This window comes from Limulus polyphemus, unplaced genomic scaffold, assembly GCF_000517525.1.
Source record: "Limulus polyphemus unplaced genomic scaffold, Limulus_polyphemus-2.1.2 Scaffold0, whole genome shotgun sequence".
NCBI classification, from domain to species: Eukaryota; Metazoa; Arthropoda; class Merostomata; order Xiphosura; family Limulidae; genus Limulus; species Limulus polyphemus.
Window position 1 is genome coordinate 4,868,506 of NW_013665610.1, and position 18,573 is coordinate 4,887,078.

Below are 18,573 nucleotides of genomic sequence, written 5' to 3' on the forward strand. Positions count from 1 at the left end.
GCATGCCTATTTAAATATATTTACACATGGCTTGTGTATATCGTATATCAAATTTTGGGGTAAAAAAAGTGCGTCTTATACACCGGAAAATACGGTAACAGGGCGTAGCGTTCAGGTTTTACGCTAAACTCTTCTACGAAAGTACGTTTTAAAACCGGGTGTTTTTCAGCATTATTATTTCTCGTATCTCTGTAGTGGCGGCAGTGCAGTAGTGAATGTTCGGAAATTCATCGTCAAATATGTAGGCGCTAAACATGTCGCTTGTGACGTCACGGCTTGCATCAAGACGAATAGTATATACAAACAGTACATATGAAGTACGATTAACCTTCTGTTTACTGGGTTTTTAGCACAACAAGCATATGATAGTGTTTCAACTTTCGTGTTGTACGCTGCTTCCGACGGGGGCCTGTCAGTGATGTGCGAGTAGTTTATGCTTATATTCGGTACATTGAGTCTCTGACAACCGTGAAGCAACAAATACGAATATTTTTAACTGAGTAGTGGAATCATTCTACAGCCGGAATGACTCAGCATGGCTTTTGCTGCTTTTCTTTGAAGTTGGCTGTAAGGCAGGCTGCAGCAGACGACATGATGTCACTATTGTACACCACTGAGCATGTGATTTTAGTATTGTTCGCAGCCGATGCTGGATTTTCAAGTCATGAAGTATTTGTATAAAGCAAGTCAGTGGTTAACATGAATGAAAGTTGCACAGAATTTTACGACAAACTTCCGCCCCCCCCGAAAAAAACAACAACAACATTCACTTTCAAAGAATATCTGTAGAGACAATATTGTAAGTAAGAATATACTTTTCAGGTGGTGATATTTATTTTTTACATAATTGATGTATAATCCACCCCACCCCCCTCAGAAATAAAAAATAAAAGGGTAGGGTCTACGTTCTTTAAGTCTGAGCGTATTCCGATTTTTATGGTTTGATAATCTGGTTATCCTAGTTAGTCATGCAGTGATATACATTTTGTAAACTATGACACACTTATCTTCACTAGTGAAGTGAAAGCTGATAATTGGAGTATAGGTCTATTTGGAAAGTTTAATTTCTAAGGTCGGAGACCAACTGATTGTCACAGTTTTTCGCAGGTGGATTTTTTCGATACAACTTGAAATGTTTGCACCTATTACACTCTCGACAACACACTAAAAGAATGTGTAACGAATTAGGTATCGATTTCTTGTGTTTCAAAGCAAGAAAAAGAAAACCAAAAGATGCCAATCAAAACCCTATTACTTTAATTCTTTGAGTGTTAAACGAGCAGTAGTCTTCTCGCTTCAATATCGTTTTATGAGAGTTTTACATCCCATAAAACAGAAGTGTAGTACTGACCTTTAAGTGCTCAGGATGCTTAGCTAGTTGGTCTTCCTTGCGTTATCTCTGGGAAGTACGAGCACACGCTGCGGTCACACGAAGAGATTAGTGCGGAAATTAGTTGCATAAGTAGGTTTAGGTGGTTTGCTTATTTGTTTGTTGTTGTTAATCGCAAAGCTACACAATGGCCCATCTGTGCTTTTAGCAGTTTTTAGCGTTATAAATACTCGGACTTGCCGCTGAGTAACAGGAGGGCACGTTTAGGTGGATTTTATTATGTTTTATTTTCAGTTCATTGTTCGCTTGTTTCGGAATTTTCAAATAAAGCTATATAAAGTCTGTTCACGCAAAGCTTTCCATGATTTTAAACTGACAGACTAGAGTGAAGGCAGCCAGTTATCGAAACTCGTCGTCAACTCTTGTGTAGGCAAACAGTGAAATTTGACCATCACTCTTACAGAGCACCCACGACCCAAAAGTGCGGTGTGCGGTTTTTGCAGAAACCGGACGCGAACCATGAACTCTTTGATTCACAATCAGAGTTTGCATACTAAACATTAGGCCACGCCCAGTTTCAGTGTTTGCTGGGTCTCGGCAGTGTTAGGCATAGTAAAAGACATGTTAACATACTGTGTGTTAAAAGTTGATAGGTTTTGTTAACATGTTGCGTATAAAAAGTTGACAGGTTTTGTTAACACGTTGCGTGTAAAATGTTGGGTTTTGTTAACACGTTGCCTGTCAAAGGTTCAGTTTACAGTTCAAAACACCCGCGTATGGAACTAGAAGAACAAACATACCGCAAATTTATAAGAACAGTGTGTTCTAAAACGAACAATTGCAATGATTTGTGGTTTTAGTGACTATATTAACTGGTGAGATGTAACTTAGTGATAAAAAAAAATAACGTTAACTTCAAAAATCATAAAACTCTCTTGCGGAGGTATCGAGGGCCTCTTGTAAAATGTTTGAGTAATTTTCTAGATTAGTTTTACTGAAACGTTTTGACCTACGAACCACCAGCATTGTTTTCTTTTTCATCCTTGTGGACGATGCAGTAAAAGGAGGAATTTACCACATCTTATACATCTCTTGACTCGAAAACTGCCTAGCGAACAGTTTAGAACTTTTCACATGAGAGTTGCATACATGTTCTTCCAGCTTCTGCAACTGAGTTTTTGAGGTCTCCTATTTCCGGTTTATGATGACGCATCTTCCTCTTCATAATTATACAACACCCTCCCACGCCCCCCGGACATTTTGAGGCAAGTTTACGAACCACCAGTCGTCCCGACGATCCTTACAATGAAAATACAACTGCAATAAGCTGCGTAGTTCTGTTTCAAAAAAACATTCGGAGCCACAGCTGAATATAATTTTTCACGAAACCTATTTAGCGATTTTTATGAATGGCAGAAGCTAGTTGATAAAATCTGTGCCAAAATTGACACTATTGTGTGAAATGGCTTGAAGTTAACTACAAATAAACGAACACAGACTATTTTACGTAATGATTTTCAAAGAAATAAAAGCGCAATTTAATATTAACTTCCGATCAACTTGAGTGAAACTAAAAATTGACCTGGTAATGAGTTTAGCTAATAAGATACGTCATTTTAATGTCATAAGTGGGAATTTATTATTCTTAAGCCCAGAATAACTTATTTTCAAACGTATCTGTTTTTAACAAATGTTCATCTTATTATTATTATCTGGAGAATGTTACTTAAAAGACTAATTTATACAGAAATCATATATTTGCTGTATAAATCTAGGAAAAAAAAAGTAAAACTGCAAAGTTAAAGTAAATTTGAATAAAGACTTTAAAATGTTAAAATAAAAACGTAAAGCAATATCTATATAGAAATCTAAAATTTTGAAGCTATAGAAATATTTTATATGTATTATAACCTCTAGCATATAGATAAAAAGGCTATTAAGGTTTCAACGCGTATAGTGAGACTTGCCTAACAAGTTGAAAATGAGTTTTAGACATGGTGCTTAGGAACTGCAAACGGCACGTTTCTGGAAGCTTCTGACTATCTTATGTAACATATATGCAAGCTCATCAGTGAGACAACGCTGCCAGTTACGTTGCAGAGTGAACTGAAATATGAACACTAATGATGTAGTCAGTTCATCGATAATGATTTGATGAACGACTAGATTCCGTAACATGTGAAAGAGAAACGCGTTAGGCCTACTTTCTGTTTGTAGTAATACACGATAGTATAGAGTAAGGATTTTGCGTTATTTTAACTCGTTCGGACTTACGAAGGATTCTACAGAAGTTATGTAGTTATTGAGAACGGTTCAACTTAAGTTGAAAACTTTTCACGTTTGCGCATTCGACTTCAGGAATATTCAAAATAAGTTCTAAGCGAATCAGTGTCGTATTCTTGAAATAACACCTTCTTCTAAAAAACATCACAAACTTCTCAAGTGCTTCCGAGAAAAGATTTTTCTATTCAACCTCATGGCCATTTTGATCAAAGCCTAGTTATTGAGAACTTCTTTATGTCACTCAAACTGAGCCTAAGGCCATGAGATTGAAGAGAAAAAGTTTTTCTGGGAAGCACTTCAGAAGTTTGTGATGTTTAAAGGGGGGGCGTTAATTCCATCCAATAATGCTTCTTGTGTCCAGGCCCTGATTTATCGATATGTATTATATAAGCATTTTTGCGTTCATAAATTAACTAAAACGAAAATCGTCAACACAATCAAGGGCAAACTAAGTCGTTAAAACAACCAACATTTGAAGTAATTGATGGATAGTGTTTCACAATATCTGTTGCAATTCTTTCTTCGGCCTTCATTATTGACCAAATTCTATTATAGAATCGCCTGTCAGAACTGATCTTCTTTCATTATCAAATTTTATTCGTTAAAACCTGTGGTTAGGAGCTATTGGCTGCTATCTCGGTGGCTACTTTTTTTAGAATTCCTGTTATTTTATCATTTGAAGAATATTTTCGATGAACGGAAGAATGCCTAAATTTTTGTTTGCTTCTACATAATTGTGTCGAAGTTGTTATTGGACAGCTATGTATTTTCAGCATTCAATGAGAGTGCTTTTCAATTGGCCAGATTATCACGTTTGCAATTGAAAAACAGTAAAGCAATTTTTTAGGTGAAACACTTTTATTATAGACCGCTTACTACCAGCAGAGGGCACTAGAACAACTCGCCTTTATACTTGGATTAACTGCATGGTTATTCCAGTTTGTTTGTAGTTAAACATAAAGCTACACAATGGGCTATCGGTGCTCTACCCACCACGGGTTTCAAAATCCGGTTTCAAGCGTTGTAAGTCCGCAGACATCCCGCTTTGCCACTTGAGACTCCGTCTTGTTGATAATTAGGTAAGTTTAAAATCGAACAATTAAGAACTTTAGAGATGTAAGATTTCTAGATTACAATGCAATATTTATATTTCATTTACTACATTCGTGCTTTCAAGTTATTCTAGGCCTGCTATGGCCTGGTGATTAGGGCGCTCGACTTGCAACCTGCAGATCGCGGGTTCGAATCTGTTTCACCGAACATACTGTGGGGCGTTATAATGTGCTTGTCAATCCAATTAGGATGGTGGATGTTTTTGACTAGCTGCCTTCTCTCTAGTCTTTCACTTTTAAATTAAGGATGGCTAGCGCAGATAGCCCTCGAGTAGCTTTGCGCGAAATTCGTAACAAACAAATTAGTTTAAGCACTTTATCTGCTTATGTTAAGTATCATAAAAGTAGACAGAATAATAAGATAGGAAGGGTTGGTATCTTAAATAATCCCTAAACAAGTGTCACAACACTGGGTAGATTTCATGGGATGAGTTTCTTGAGAATCTTTTTAATATAAAGTAATTTAAAAACATCTTATTTGCGTGCACTCCCAATCACCCTCTAGTGAGTAGCAAAAAAAGTCCTTTATTAGCAACTGTTACGGGCTACCTTTTAATTTAGGTGGCAGAGCACGCGTCTGCCATGTGACAGGTCTCAAGCTCAATTCCAAAACGAGGAAATATATAGTGATGAAAAGTGAAAATACCACATTAGCACCCAGCTATTAGCCATCCCTAAATCTAGGCCTGAAGACGAGCTTTGTGAGTAAATGAGAGGAAGAATGTAGTAGTAGTTTGAGCATTTCAAAAGTGTCGCAAGCGTTAGGAGACTAGCCCTTTAACCTAGTAAGTAAAGTTGGCGCTTAACATGGGATAGATCTTGGTTCCAAAATCGAAGCAACGAAATATATATTTTGAAAAAAGGAAAAATAAACTACCACAAAACACCATTTTTTTTGTGTGATATTTTTTTTTATTCATAAGCATATTTTGAATGAGCCCAGAGTTTGGCACTGACAATAACACTTAATTTCCAATTTATTCATTATTATCCATTCTAATAATATGCAAACAGCAGTACAAACGTGTGAAGATCTGACTCTAATTCAAGCATCCTGTGTATATATTACCACAGCAAACATAGATCTTTTCGGTCCAGCCCAACGAACGCCCAGTGAATCTCCCTTATTCTACAAACGCCATTAGATAGCTAACTCACTTTAATGACTTAATAGTCAATTACGGTGAGGAGGAACTCAGGAGCGTGGAACAGGGGACGGGGGGGGGGGGGTGACGTGTTATGGTCAGTGACAGTTGTTCCTGCCCCATTGTAAAACAATTAGCGAGTTGGTAGTAATGGACCAAATAGAAATGAACTGTTATAAGCTTAGGAAATCTCTGAGCAGTCGAATGGCTATGTCTCCATATTAGTAGTGCCATCTATTACTTATCTACTATACTGGTTGCGCCTGGCATCCACTGATCTTATCGTTTTTACCACATACTAGCTTGTCGATATTAACACGTATTACGTTCTAGTAGAAACGAAATTATCATGTTTCATGTGTGGAGATTTGGCCTCAATGTATTTCAGTTTCAGTGTTTATAATTAACATATGCATATATTGTTTGTATTTTTAGTCTCTTAGTTACTTTAAGGTTTACCTTAAACTCATATGAGTATTATATGAAATACTTAATTTTATTATGTGGTATTTGTTTGTCATTTGTTGAACCATTGATATCACTAGACACTCGTTCTTTTATCTATATTTATAATCCCTGCTTTTAGGGAAAGTTCCCTCTAGTTTGTGTTATTGTTTGTTGGCGTCTTGAATTGGACTTTTTCCCGTATTATATTTTCTGTTGTTGTGTTGAAAGATAACAATGCATTTATTTAATTCTAAATACATTGTTCTTCAGTTTTTGTTTTATTAACAATTCATTAAAGATAAGGTATGATTAAAATAAAGTTGTTTTTTAAGAAGTAGCATTATTTAAATGAAAAGTGCGTTTTACCCAGTTTTTAGTATAGCCCAAAGATTTCCCAAATATGATCATAGGATGGTTGTAAACTTTAATCACACATTCAAATTGAAAGCAAGATATTTCTGCACTATCAACATATCACTGATGTTTTTGAGGCTGAATGCTAAACGACACTTATTGATTCTGCTCGGTAATGGAAGGAGTATTTGGTAAATTCTACATTTTCTAGATTAGTTTAGTTTAGTTTTTAATTAAGCACAAAGCTACACAATGGGCTATCTGTGCTCTGCTCACCACGGGTATCGAAACCCGGTTTCTAGCGTCGTAAGTCCCAAGACATACCGCTGTGCCACTGGGGGGGCACATTTTCTAGAGATATTTCATGTATTGAATATGCTTTGTCTAGATGCATGCTTAAATCATCTTTAAGTGGCGTGTGATAAAGTGGGGAGTTGTGTTATCCAACTTTCATCATTCAAGATTGAACGCGGTTCTACTCGATTGCCAAAGGAGCGCTCTACTGAGTTTTCAATATACACATCTAGCTGTTACATCCTACACCCCTCCACCCCCACATGCAAACAACACCCGTCTTCGACCTAATCTCGTGTTCGTGAGACTTCCATTAGCTGGCTATATCAAAATATGTGTCAGAATAAAGAGCAAATATACGGTGAACTTAAGTTCAAAGTAAAAGCGTGGGTTTTGATGACATAGGACCGATATATAAACGTGCTTATAATTTTTAATATGAAGAAGATTTCACCCAAACGTTTCGTTTTATTTGTTTATATTTAAGCATGACTCCCAAGTGTAAGTGCGCGCCTCTCAAGGGGGGGGGGGTGGTAGTGGGCACACAACTATGATTATAGGATTATATGAACTACATCTGAAAGTACAAATTTAAAAATAAAGAAGTTTTAAAAACTACCGTACAAATATTATTACTATTAAGTAATTTAGTAACAACAATTAACGTGGGTTTATTTCTTTGTTTTTTAATTTCGCGCAAAGCTACATGAGGGCTATTAGTGCTAGCCACCCATAATTTAGCAGTGATAGACTAGAGGGAAGGCAGCTATTGAACACCACCCATCGCCAACTCTTGGGCTACTCTTTTACCAACGAATAGTGGGATTAATCAACACATTATAACGCACCCACGGTTGAAATGGCAAGCGTGTTCGGTGATGGGATTCGAATCCGCAACCCTCAGACTGCGAGTTGAACACCCTAATCACTAGGGCATGCCAGGCCCATTAACATGGGAAAATGACGCAACAAAACGCATGTTTAGAAATGGATGGAGCCATAAAAATGTTTGTGCACCCACGATGTAGATGAACATGATTTAGTGTAATTCGTTAGCTGGGGGACAAATAAAAGTTCGTAGTAATATGCTAGTATCAACTGATCCTTTTCCACCAGTAGGGGACTTAAATGATTTATTAGATTAAAGGAGACATGACCCTTGTGCTATTTAACAGTTTAGAAACGCTTTTAATGGGATTGTCTTTCTATATTTCGGTTTCGTTTCTCTGTATTTTATTAAAGCGTGCATATTTAAGTTTCACAGATTCCACATTTAGAAATCACCTTATCAAAGAAATAGGATTATTTCTAATCTCCTCCGCAACTGTTTTCTCAGACAGACGCCTAAGTGATTGATGAAACCAGCTTGGACCACTTATTTGAAGCGTTAAGGTATACCATAAGTCCAAATCGATAATATTTCGTAACCCCACCTAACACTTGTACTCCTATGAATTATGCATGTGTCTCAGACATGATGAAGATGAATGGTAGTTATTGTGAGTAGTGGAATATATGGTTAAGAGCAGGATATCGGACAGCAACACTTGAACAAACATTTTTTTTTTACTAGTTTACAGATGGACAGAATGTGTTACGCAAGTGCCATTAAAATAGATCAAACATTACATACACAAGCTAAGAAGAAAAGACTCGTCTAAGGTTCGAACAGTGATTATTTCACTCACTTTCTTGTTTAACTAATATAGTAAAATCGTTTAACTAAGAGTGTTTATAATGTCGAAATTTTATTTCTATGTGTTATATTCATATGCTTTGTCTAAACACAGTTTTAATAATTTTTTTCTTTAGAACTAATTAAAAAAAAAGAAGATTACACACGCCAGAAAATTAATACCCAGGATCGCAAATAAAGCATAACAAAAAATTAAATGATATAGTTACATAAACATAATATGTGCTCCTAATGGTAGTAAAAATAAGAAAATAAATGCAGTTTTCAAGAGATTTACAGTTTTTCAAAATTACTTATTTGCGTGTCCCTTGGCGGGAAAGCGGCAAGTCTACGGACTTACAAAGTTAAGATCCGGGATTCCATACCCCGCGGTGGACATAGCAGATAGTCTAATGTGACTTTACTCTAAAACAAACACACAATCATTTTTAGTGTAGGTGGCAGATGGACCTAACTCTGATTCATTTACTCTGTGGCACAGCGGTATATCTGCGGGCTTACAACGCTATAAACCGGGTTTCGATACCCGTGGGGGGGGGCAGAGCCCAGACAGCTCATTGTGTAGCTTTGTTCTTAACTAGAAACACACAAATTTACTCTGAGAACCCAAAATGACAGTTTAATGTTATCCCTGTGTTACAACGCCACATGATTTTTACGATTTTTTAATTGTTCAATTTCTCAAATTGTTTTCAAAGTTACTAAATGTCTAAGATTAAGAGACAGAAGTAGCATCGCCCCTTGAGCGTCGTAATAAATGAGGGAAAACTTCTGAACAATTCAACACAATTCATTCTACTTCTCGTGACAGGTTTTCAGTTGTAAGTCGGTTTACGTCATCCTGCATGTAATTGAAAAATATACTGAAAACTATTTCAAGCTATATTGGACCTATATAAACGTTTTTTTTGTTTTTTGATTGTAATTTTAGTTAACTTGTTCAATTTTCTTGGATACATAAGTTTTTATAATGTATTTTAAACACTTAAAATGTCACCCTTTTCTGATCACATATTTGAACTTAACGTTTTTTTACTCGCTGTTTTTTTTCTCGTAATGAACATGTAGTTTTTTTTACTCTAAAATGCGTAAATCGCCATTGTAATGGATAACTCAACGAATAGGTATTGTAAAACAAGCACAGGAAAAAAAATATGTATATCTGAGTTTTTCAGAAATAATTATTTGTTACTATTAATAAATTTAGGCGTTATGTTATGTACTCAAATTGTGAGTGGTTGTTTCAAGGCAGCAGCAAACTGACTACTTTCAAACATACGTGTTTGGGGGATAATTATGCTGTTTTGCCTCAAATGAAAAATCAAAATCATTAGCCTATAAAAAAAGGTTTTACCAGTCACAGTTGACTTCTCATCATAGTATTCGTTGCTCACCCAGTTTGTGTAGTTGCAGTTTAACGAACTGTTTCCCTCCCTCTTCTTGTTGAATGGTATCGCTCCTGTCAATGTTCTGACGTCAGTCTGAAACGACCTTGGCGGGCCAAGCAGTGGTGTGGTAAATCTTGCTGGTAAGAATGGAACGTGAGCTGTCGGCACTTTGTGTGATGTGGATGTTTTTGATGTGGGGTGTAGATCGATATCTGCGATTTGGTTAGTAATGATCACGAAAGTGCTACAGTAGTGCGCATGCGCCTGTTAAAGTTTGGAAAAGAAGGCTGATATGATTTTATCTGGAGAAGGATTTTCAGTAAGCTCGTGAACAATGTAAATGGCACTGACGCTGTTATGGTAAATGATCTTCAGCCTCTTAGGTCACACGGATGTGTGGTTTTTCGGCATTTTTTTGTTTGCCGTTAGGGCTCTAAAACCTATCTATGTATTACCATAAACGGCTCTTCGTATTAAAAGTTTTAACTAAAAGCTTGCAAGTGAATTTCATTGCATGTGTAAGTATATCAGGTCAGAAAAGTTGTAAATAAATATTGACCGATAACAGTTGTAATGGTTTTCAAACGAGACCCAAAACTCAAGCGCTTTCGAATAGTTCACTATTCTCCTTCAGGAGAATAAAAGTAATATCAGTGTTAACTAAGACTTGTATACTGAACAGAACAGTCATAGTTCATATAAAGGTAAGAAAGAGCCGTAATTATATATCTTACTTGAAAAACTTGTTAGTATAACGTTTCACACCAGATGAAAATAACAGACGGTTGTATTTTATCCAAGACAACTTACGGACGAACAAGGTCATTGACACCACGCACTCTGAGAAAAAAAGATCTGATTGGGGTGTGATTCCAACGAACACACTTATTATTATTAACAAGGTGAGAACTCGTATCCTTAAAAGTGTAAATTTCAATCATATAATAGTTCACACTCCTGCTATGTGCGTAAACGTGTACATTTATGAACAAAATGGAAAGTCCATTTGTTTGTTTTAGAGCAAAGCCACATTTGGGTTTCTGCTGTGTCCACCGCGGGGAATTGAACCCTGGATTTTAGCTTTGTAAGTTCGTAAACTTACCGCTATTACACCGGGGAAATATGGAAAGTCGTGTTAGTGGTATGTGAAAATATAAAATTTTAAAAACTACAAACAGATTTATTTTCATTAAGATAATTTTATTATAACTATAATATACTATGAGCATACTTTTTAGAAGACAGTAACTCTTCAAAATGTATACATGTACAATTAAGCCTACTTGTATGACTTTAAAAATATCAGTATTTGATATTTGGTATTTCTATCATGGTTTCATGATAACTTATTCTGACGAAGGGTGTGAAATCACACCTTCTTTTAGAGTATGCAAAAAACCAACTTGTTAATAAAGTGTAGAACGCTGGGTATGTCCATATATATACAGAAACCAATTTGTAAATTGACTAAAGATGATTAGTTATTACCTGTATAGAACACAACGTCTAAATAGACAAATGATGGTTAATACTATTATTGTTATATTTAGATTACAGCTTGGAAACAGACCAAAAAAGTATTTTCATCGTTCAAAAAATTATAAATAGATCATGGATGGCTAATTAGTTTCTGTAGCAGTAAGCATGTCATTAGACCAGAAAAGTTTACTTGTTTTCATGTCTGCTTGAACAGTAAACTATAAAAATATCAGTATTTAATATTTGGTATTTCTATCATGGTTTCATGATAACTTATTCTGACGAAGGGTGTGAAATCACACCTTCTTTTAGAGTATGCAAAAAACCAACTTGTTAATAAAGTGTAGAACGCTGGGTATGTCCATATATATACAGAAACCAATTTGTAAATTGACTAAAGATGATTAGTTATTACCTGTATAGAACACAACGTCCAAATGATGGCTAATACTATTATTGTTATATTTACATTACAGCTTGGAAACAGACCAACAAAGTATTTTCATCGTTCAAAAAATTATAAATAGATCATGGATGGCTAATTAGTTTCTGTAGCAGTAAGCATGTCATTAGACCAGAAAAGTTTACTTGTTTTCATGTCGGCTTGAACAGTAAACATGTAAAGAAAAGCTACTTGTTAGATACCGAGGTAGTGGATTTTTATAAATAACAAAATTTAGAAACAGAAATGGCAGTTGTGTTTTATATATATACTTAACACTGGGAACAGTTGATTATATCTATAGATAAACCAGATTGTAAACAGAGCAGTTATGTTCTATATATAACGTACTCCCTAAATACACCACTGAAAGCTACGTTCTACGCTACACATCTCTGAATTAAATCAGATATTGAGTTTCTTTATGGAACATTGGACACTAGTACAAATGAAATAGGAAAAATAGTTACTTTATCTATAGAATATAACCCTTAAATGCATTAGGAGTGAGTTATTAAAATGTGTTAATTATTTAGCTATATAAAACGATCACGTACAGTTACTCTTTACATAGCATATAAAGGATAAATAGGTACAAGTGCAGACAGATATTTTATATATATAGAACAGAAACTTGAAATAGCTTATAAAGGGTTAGTTATTTTCTATATGTTCTATACCGAACTCCCTCGTTAAATTGACCAGGGAGAGTGATTTTTTTGTTATGAGGCAGTACTAATAAATAGACTAGGAAAGTTAGTCATTTTTTTTTACCTGAAATACAACTGTAAATCAGATCATGTGCAGACAGTTATTTTGTCTATAAAACCCTCTAATATATTAAGAATAGTTTCTCACTGGTATAGGAAATAGCCTTAAAACAAAATAGATAATTATTCTATATATTGAAATCCAAGACACAAAATACAAGGCCAAATATCTGCTTTGTATGAGTTTTGTAAGCAATTGCACACTGCATTTTTCTTTAACGTTAATTTCGTTAATATGGTTATTAATTTTACTTTTATAAGAATTACCTAAATCTCTTATGCTAACCGATTCTCGTGTGATGCTAATGGATTTACAGCTGAAAATATAGTGAGGATTGACGATTCAATATATCCATGTTATATTCTATTTTTTAGTTTTCTTATGTACTAATTAATGGCGTTATGTACTTTAGTCAATTTGTAATTATGTATAGTTAACTTTATTAATTAATAAGTTACCTTTTAGTTTTGAAATATAGAATTAGCTTGCTTTTCATCAAATATTACTGATGATATTGTACTAGAACTGAGCAACTGCAACATTTTCTGTAAAAAATGTATTATAAGAACAGTTAGTTATTTTCTATATCGAACACAGCTTGTGAATAGACCAGGGAAGCATGTTTTCTATATCGAACACAGCTTGTGAATAGACCAGGGAAGCATGTTTTCTATATCGAACACAGCTTGTGAATAGACCAGGGAAGATGTTTTCTATATCGAACACAGCTTGTGAATAGACCAGGGAAGCATGTTTTCTATATCGAACACAGCTTGTGAATAGACCAGGGAAGCATGTTTTTTATATCGAACACAGCTTGTGAATAGACCAGGGAAGCATGTTTTCTATATCGAACACAGCTTGTGAATAGACCAGGGAAGCATGTTTTCTATATCGAATACAGCTTGTGAATAGACCAGGGAAGCATGTTTTCTATATCGAATACAGCTTGTGCATAGACCAGAGAAGCATGTTGTCATTTTTTTAAGCGTAAGTCTTCGGAATAAAATAACTATTAGTTATTTGATGTAAAGAACATAGTTTTTAAACACATTATTACCCTCGCCCACCCTCCGGAGGGTAAGGGTATTGCAATCGAGTTCGTGTGTGTGTGTCTGTTTGTCTGTGTTTCCATTCGCGTATCTCAAACATTAGTAGACCTAGGTACACGACAATTTTACACAAGATGGGAAGTCAGTATGGGAAAGTTCTTCCCAAATTTGGTTCGGATCCGGATTTTGGATCACTTTGAAGCATTTTTATAATGGGGAGATAGAGCATTTTCGCGGTTTTGGGTTAATAACTCTGTAAAGTGTAATCGCATTTGTACCAAATTTCATGGGAACATTAAGGTTGAACTCCTCATCACACTACTAAAATGGTCCGGAGCGTTCATCATTCTAAATCTGAGAAGGATTTTCCGTGTTTTCGAAGGTGAAATTTGACGTTATTCAATATAAACGCATGCAATCTGGAAAAGGACGGCGAGGGTATGCAATCTCTCTGATTGCTCTTGTTTTGACAATGGAATACAAATCATATGTGAACTGAGGATTTTATTATTATTTGTTGTTGTTTCGATGTGTACTAATGGTATTTTCACTTGTGCATTTTAAACAGGGACGTTGCTATTCGTTTAGAGCCAACTTTGCTGCTGGGTGTAAACGTATGGTATTTTTCTAAGTACACATTAAATTAAAGATAGGCAAACAACGATTTATAAGCATGAGCAAGAATTTTATTGATGGTGGAACATGTTACATGTTTCGACAGAACATCGGTCTGTCTTCTTCAGAGATGACCAGTACTATAAGTAGTTTCTTAGAGCTGGTAATATTTATGTGTTAGAAGCACTGAAAATCACTTCACCGTTTACAGGAAGAAGACAGTTTCATTATTTATTGTATAACAATATTTTCTTTCTTCTAAAAGATTTGTTATCGAAGGCTGTATAATAAATACATAAATAAATAACAAATAAAATAAGTGTATCGTACTATGCAACTGTTAAAAACAAAAATAACGTGACAAATCATTGCATAAAAAAGTACGTTTTATATAATAGTGTGTTTTCATGGATTGAACCTCATTGTCACGTGCCTTGCTGATATCTTTGTTTTTGTTTTGTTGTTGTTTTATTTAGCAGATAACATTAGATATTTAATACACAGAATCAACAACTCCCAGAATCGAAACGGAATTAATCCTTTCAATGAAGATCTTAGTAGAATCACGAAATCAACGAATTACTTAACTTCATTAGTTTTTCTGAAGAATATTTTACGAATATAAAATTTTTATCTCAGACCATAAATTAGATTAGTAGGTATTTACTTTTATCATCAAACAATTATTTAAAATGTAGTAAAACTTTATCTCGTCCAGTTATGGTATTGGACGATTTTGTGATAACTTTGCTATTTCTTTTGTATGAGAAATTGACTGTTGCTTATTATTGAAATTCCTGTATTTCTGAATACTGTATAGAAATTATATCATTTATTTTGAAGCCTTAAAATGCCATTTTTCTAGAGAAATGTTAAAAAGACTCGAATTAATATGGATTACTGAAACATATTTATAGGGTTAGAGTTAAGTTAAAAATCACGTGCGCTTGTCTACTGACGTGATTAAACAAATTAAGAATTAATTGAATGACCCCTAATATCCAGTACTTGACGCTTACCTATATACGACTCCCCCACATACATAAAAAAAAACGCTTAAAACTGCAAGGGATAATTTCAAAACACATCCCATAATACCTCAAATGAACAATACCTTTCAAAGCCTTGTGCCTATGGTTTTAAACAACAGCAGGATAACTAAACTAATTGGCGTGATAAAGAGAAAAACAATGCAATAATTTGAATGGTTGTTGAAAGTTTTATAGTTAGTCACTTACGTATTACTAAATCTTTTAATGTCAGGTACACAAGTTATTTTTTCTAATTGTGTGGATTTTCTCGTTACTGTTACAACTGTTACGTGTGGAACGAACAATATGAGTAAACACACTTATGATTCTTTCACGTGAAGATCAAACAACTCGTCAAGAACAGCATCAACTAGTGAAAAACACGAACGATAGAAACGTCTATATACATATATAGATCTTAATTATGTACAGGGTAGGACTGTCAAACAGAACTGACACTGTTACTGACCAATCGCTATTGGCAATTTTCATTGACAGCCAACACGTCTTTGTGGATCTTTTGATTGCACCAGTAGAGCTGGGGGTGTAGACGGGCGCCCTGAAGGGCGGGTCCCACGTGTAGGGGGAGTGAGTGGGGTTAGTAGTTTTCCTGACAGTGCGGAAGGAAGCGCGTGTTTCAATAAGTGAGGTTGTGTCTGGCGTGGCGTGCTTGTATAAATATACGCATTGTGCCTGCTGGGACTGTGCTGTAATATCATATACTTGTGTGGTGAGGCTTATTGTGCTAAGGGCTATGAAGGGAGAAATACAATGAGAAATCGTTATAGTTTTGTTAGTTTTATTTATCCTCACGAGAAGATGTGATTTCTTAATAAAATGATGAACAATACATCAGTTTGATCATAGTCCCCGATAAAACCTGATAAAAGAAAAGTGCTCTTTCAGTTGTCGACTACAGTCTGATCCCATTCAATGAGATCGCTTGTTAAAAGAAAACCCTTGCGTACTGTGTCTGTGAAAGAATAAGTAAGTAGATAAGATATATATATATATGTAAACGCATTTTTTGTCAGTATGCAGTCAACCAAATTCACTTTTAAGCATTTCCCGTTATCCCGAGTGTGTTATGAGGTAGAGGAAACATATTAAAGTATTAATAAACTATAATAAGTTGATAGACAACGATTTATAAGCATAATGAAATGGTTTTACTCTGGAGGAACATACTAGATGGAACATTTGTCTGTCTTCTTCAATCAAGAGATAGTTTCAAAACACATTCATAATTCCTCAAATGAACAATATCTTTCTAAGCTCATGGCTTAGATGTGTCTGTGAAAGAATAAGTAGGTATATAAGATATATATATATATATATATGTAAACGCATTTATTTTCAGTATGCAGTCAACCAAATTCACTTTTAAGCATTTCCCGTTATCTTTTGTGCCCATGGCTTTAAACAACTGGATAACTAAACTAATTAGCGTAATGGAGAAAAATACAATGCAAGAATATGAATGGTTGTTGAAAGTTTTACAGTTAATCAATTACAAATTACTGAATCTTTTTTTTTCTAATTGTGAGGATTTTTTGTTTCTGTTACAAGTATTACGTGTGGAACGAAGATTATAAGTAAATACAGCTGTGATTCTCTTACATGAAGATAAAAACAACTCGTTGGTCTGTCTTCTTCGGCTCCCCAGTGACACAGCGGTATGTCTGCGGACGTACAACGCTAGAAACCGGGTTTCGATACCCGTGGTGGGCAGAACACAGATAGCCCTTGTGTAGCTTTGTGCATAATTAAAAACAAACTGTCTTTTTCAATCTTATGTTTTGTCGAAACATGCAGTATGTTCCTCCGAAGTAAAACCACTTCGTTATGCTTATAAATCGTTCGTTGTCAAGTTACTGTTATATTAGTATAATGTGCTTCCATTCATATGTATCAACTATTTTCGCACTTCTTCCTTTATTATTAAAAGACGAGATGGAATAAATGATTTACCCAGATTTATTAGTTCATCAAATGCTTTATTAGCTGATTTTCTTGAACTCGAACTTGTAGTCCAATTGAATTGTTGCTTCACACTTCACTGGAGTGACACGGTATATGCCTTCCGTTGATTGTTACACTGTCATGGAACCTGCTTTGACAATAATGGTGTATAAGCTGTGTTCAGTTTTTATTGAAAACACAGATACTTATTTTTTATTGTTACATGAAACACGCCCTCTATACATATATTCAACATTCAACCCATGTAGTCAGTTTATCTATATTGTAATAGAATCCTTTCCTTTCCAGGTTGACCTCATGTATTACGACGATTCACTACGCGATGACTACAAACTGATGGATATTGCTTACATTTACACTTGGAAGCGAGTAAGTATACACGTTTGTCATGTATCATATACTCATTCGTAAGGGCCATCTATTGTACTATCTATTTGTACTATCAAATTTGTATTTAACAGTGTCAACGTTGTTATGCATATCTGTACTATAAGAATGCTAGGTATTTGTGTGTGAACCCAGCGTTATTAAGCTATACATAGGTAGAGTCAACGTTGTAAAATCATAATCTCAGAACAGTTGTGTATTGTTTTCATTTTTAAACTGTTGTAAAAATGACAAATTTCAATCCCGTATGACCGATTCTTTCTCCCCATATTATATAAATCCAGTTATTAAAGCATTATACCATTTATCAATGGTAATTCTAGATGTCTACTGAAACCACAAGGAACTGTTAAAAATAAACTAGCACGTATTCAAAGTGGTGACAAATAGCTTAGAAATTAGGAAGGAGTTCTTCATTGCTACTGCCATGCAAACGCTCCAGGATTCAAAGAAAAAAAACTATTGAAGTAGTGTGGAAAGATTATAGATGTATTGGTCAGTTACAGTCCTTGCGTATAGCATACAAACACTTCTTAAAGAAAGGGATTCATTTTGAGTTGAGTGTCTACAGAATCTCTATATATGATCTGTTTAATAGTTACGACAGTTACGGGATTCTGATCTCATTGTCCTTTTAACAATAAAAGTCTTTTTTTTTTACTTCAAAAGGATGACGAAAGTTACGTAAACGAAGTAAACAGTGCGCGAATTTAAATACTTTTTGAGAGGTATAATGACAGAGATGATTACTGAGTTAGCTCATT

The 18,573-nt window shown here is 34.9% G+C and overlaps 1 protein-coding gene across 1 annotated transcript in view; it reads left to right on the forward strand.

Annotated features, from left to right (window-relative positions):
- The window catches only part of LOC106457270 (polycomb complex protein BMI-1-like), a 67,316-nt gene that overhangs the window by 47,146 nt on the left and 1,597 nt on the right, over positions 1–18,573 (forward strand). The window contains exon 9 of the mRNA XM_013916698.2: positions 17,711–17,791. Within this exon, the coding sequence (XP_013772152.1) occupies positions 17,711–17,791 (81 nt within the window). The remainder of the gene's footprint in view (positions 1–17,710; positions 17,792–18,573) is intronic.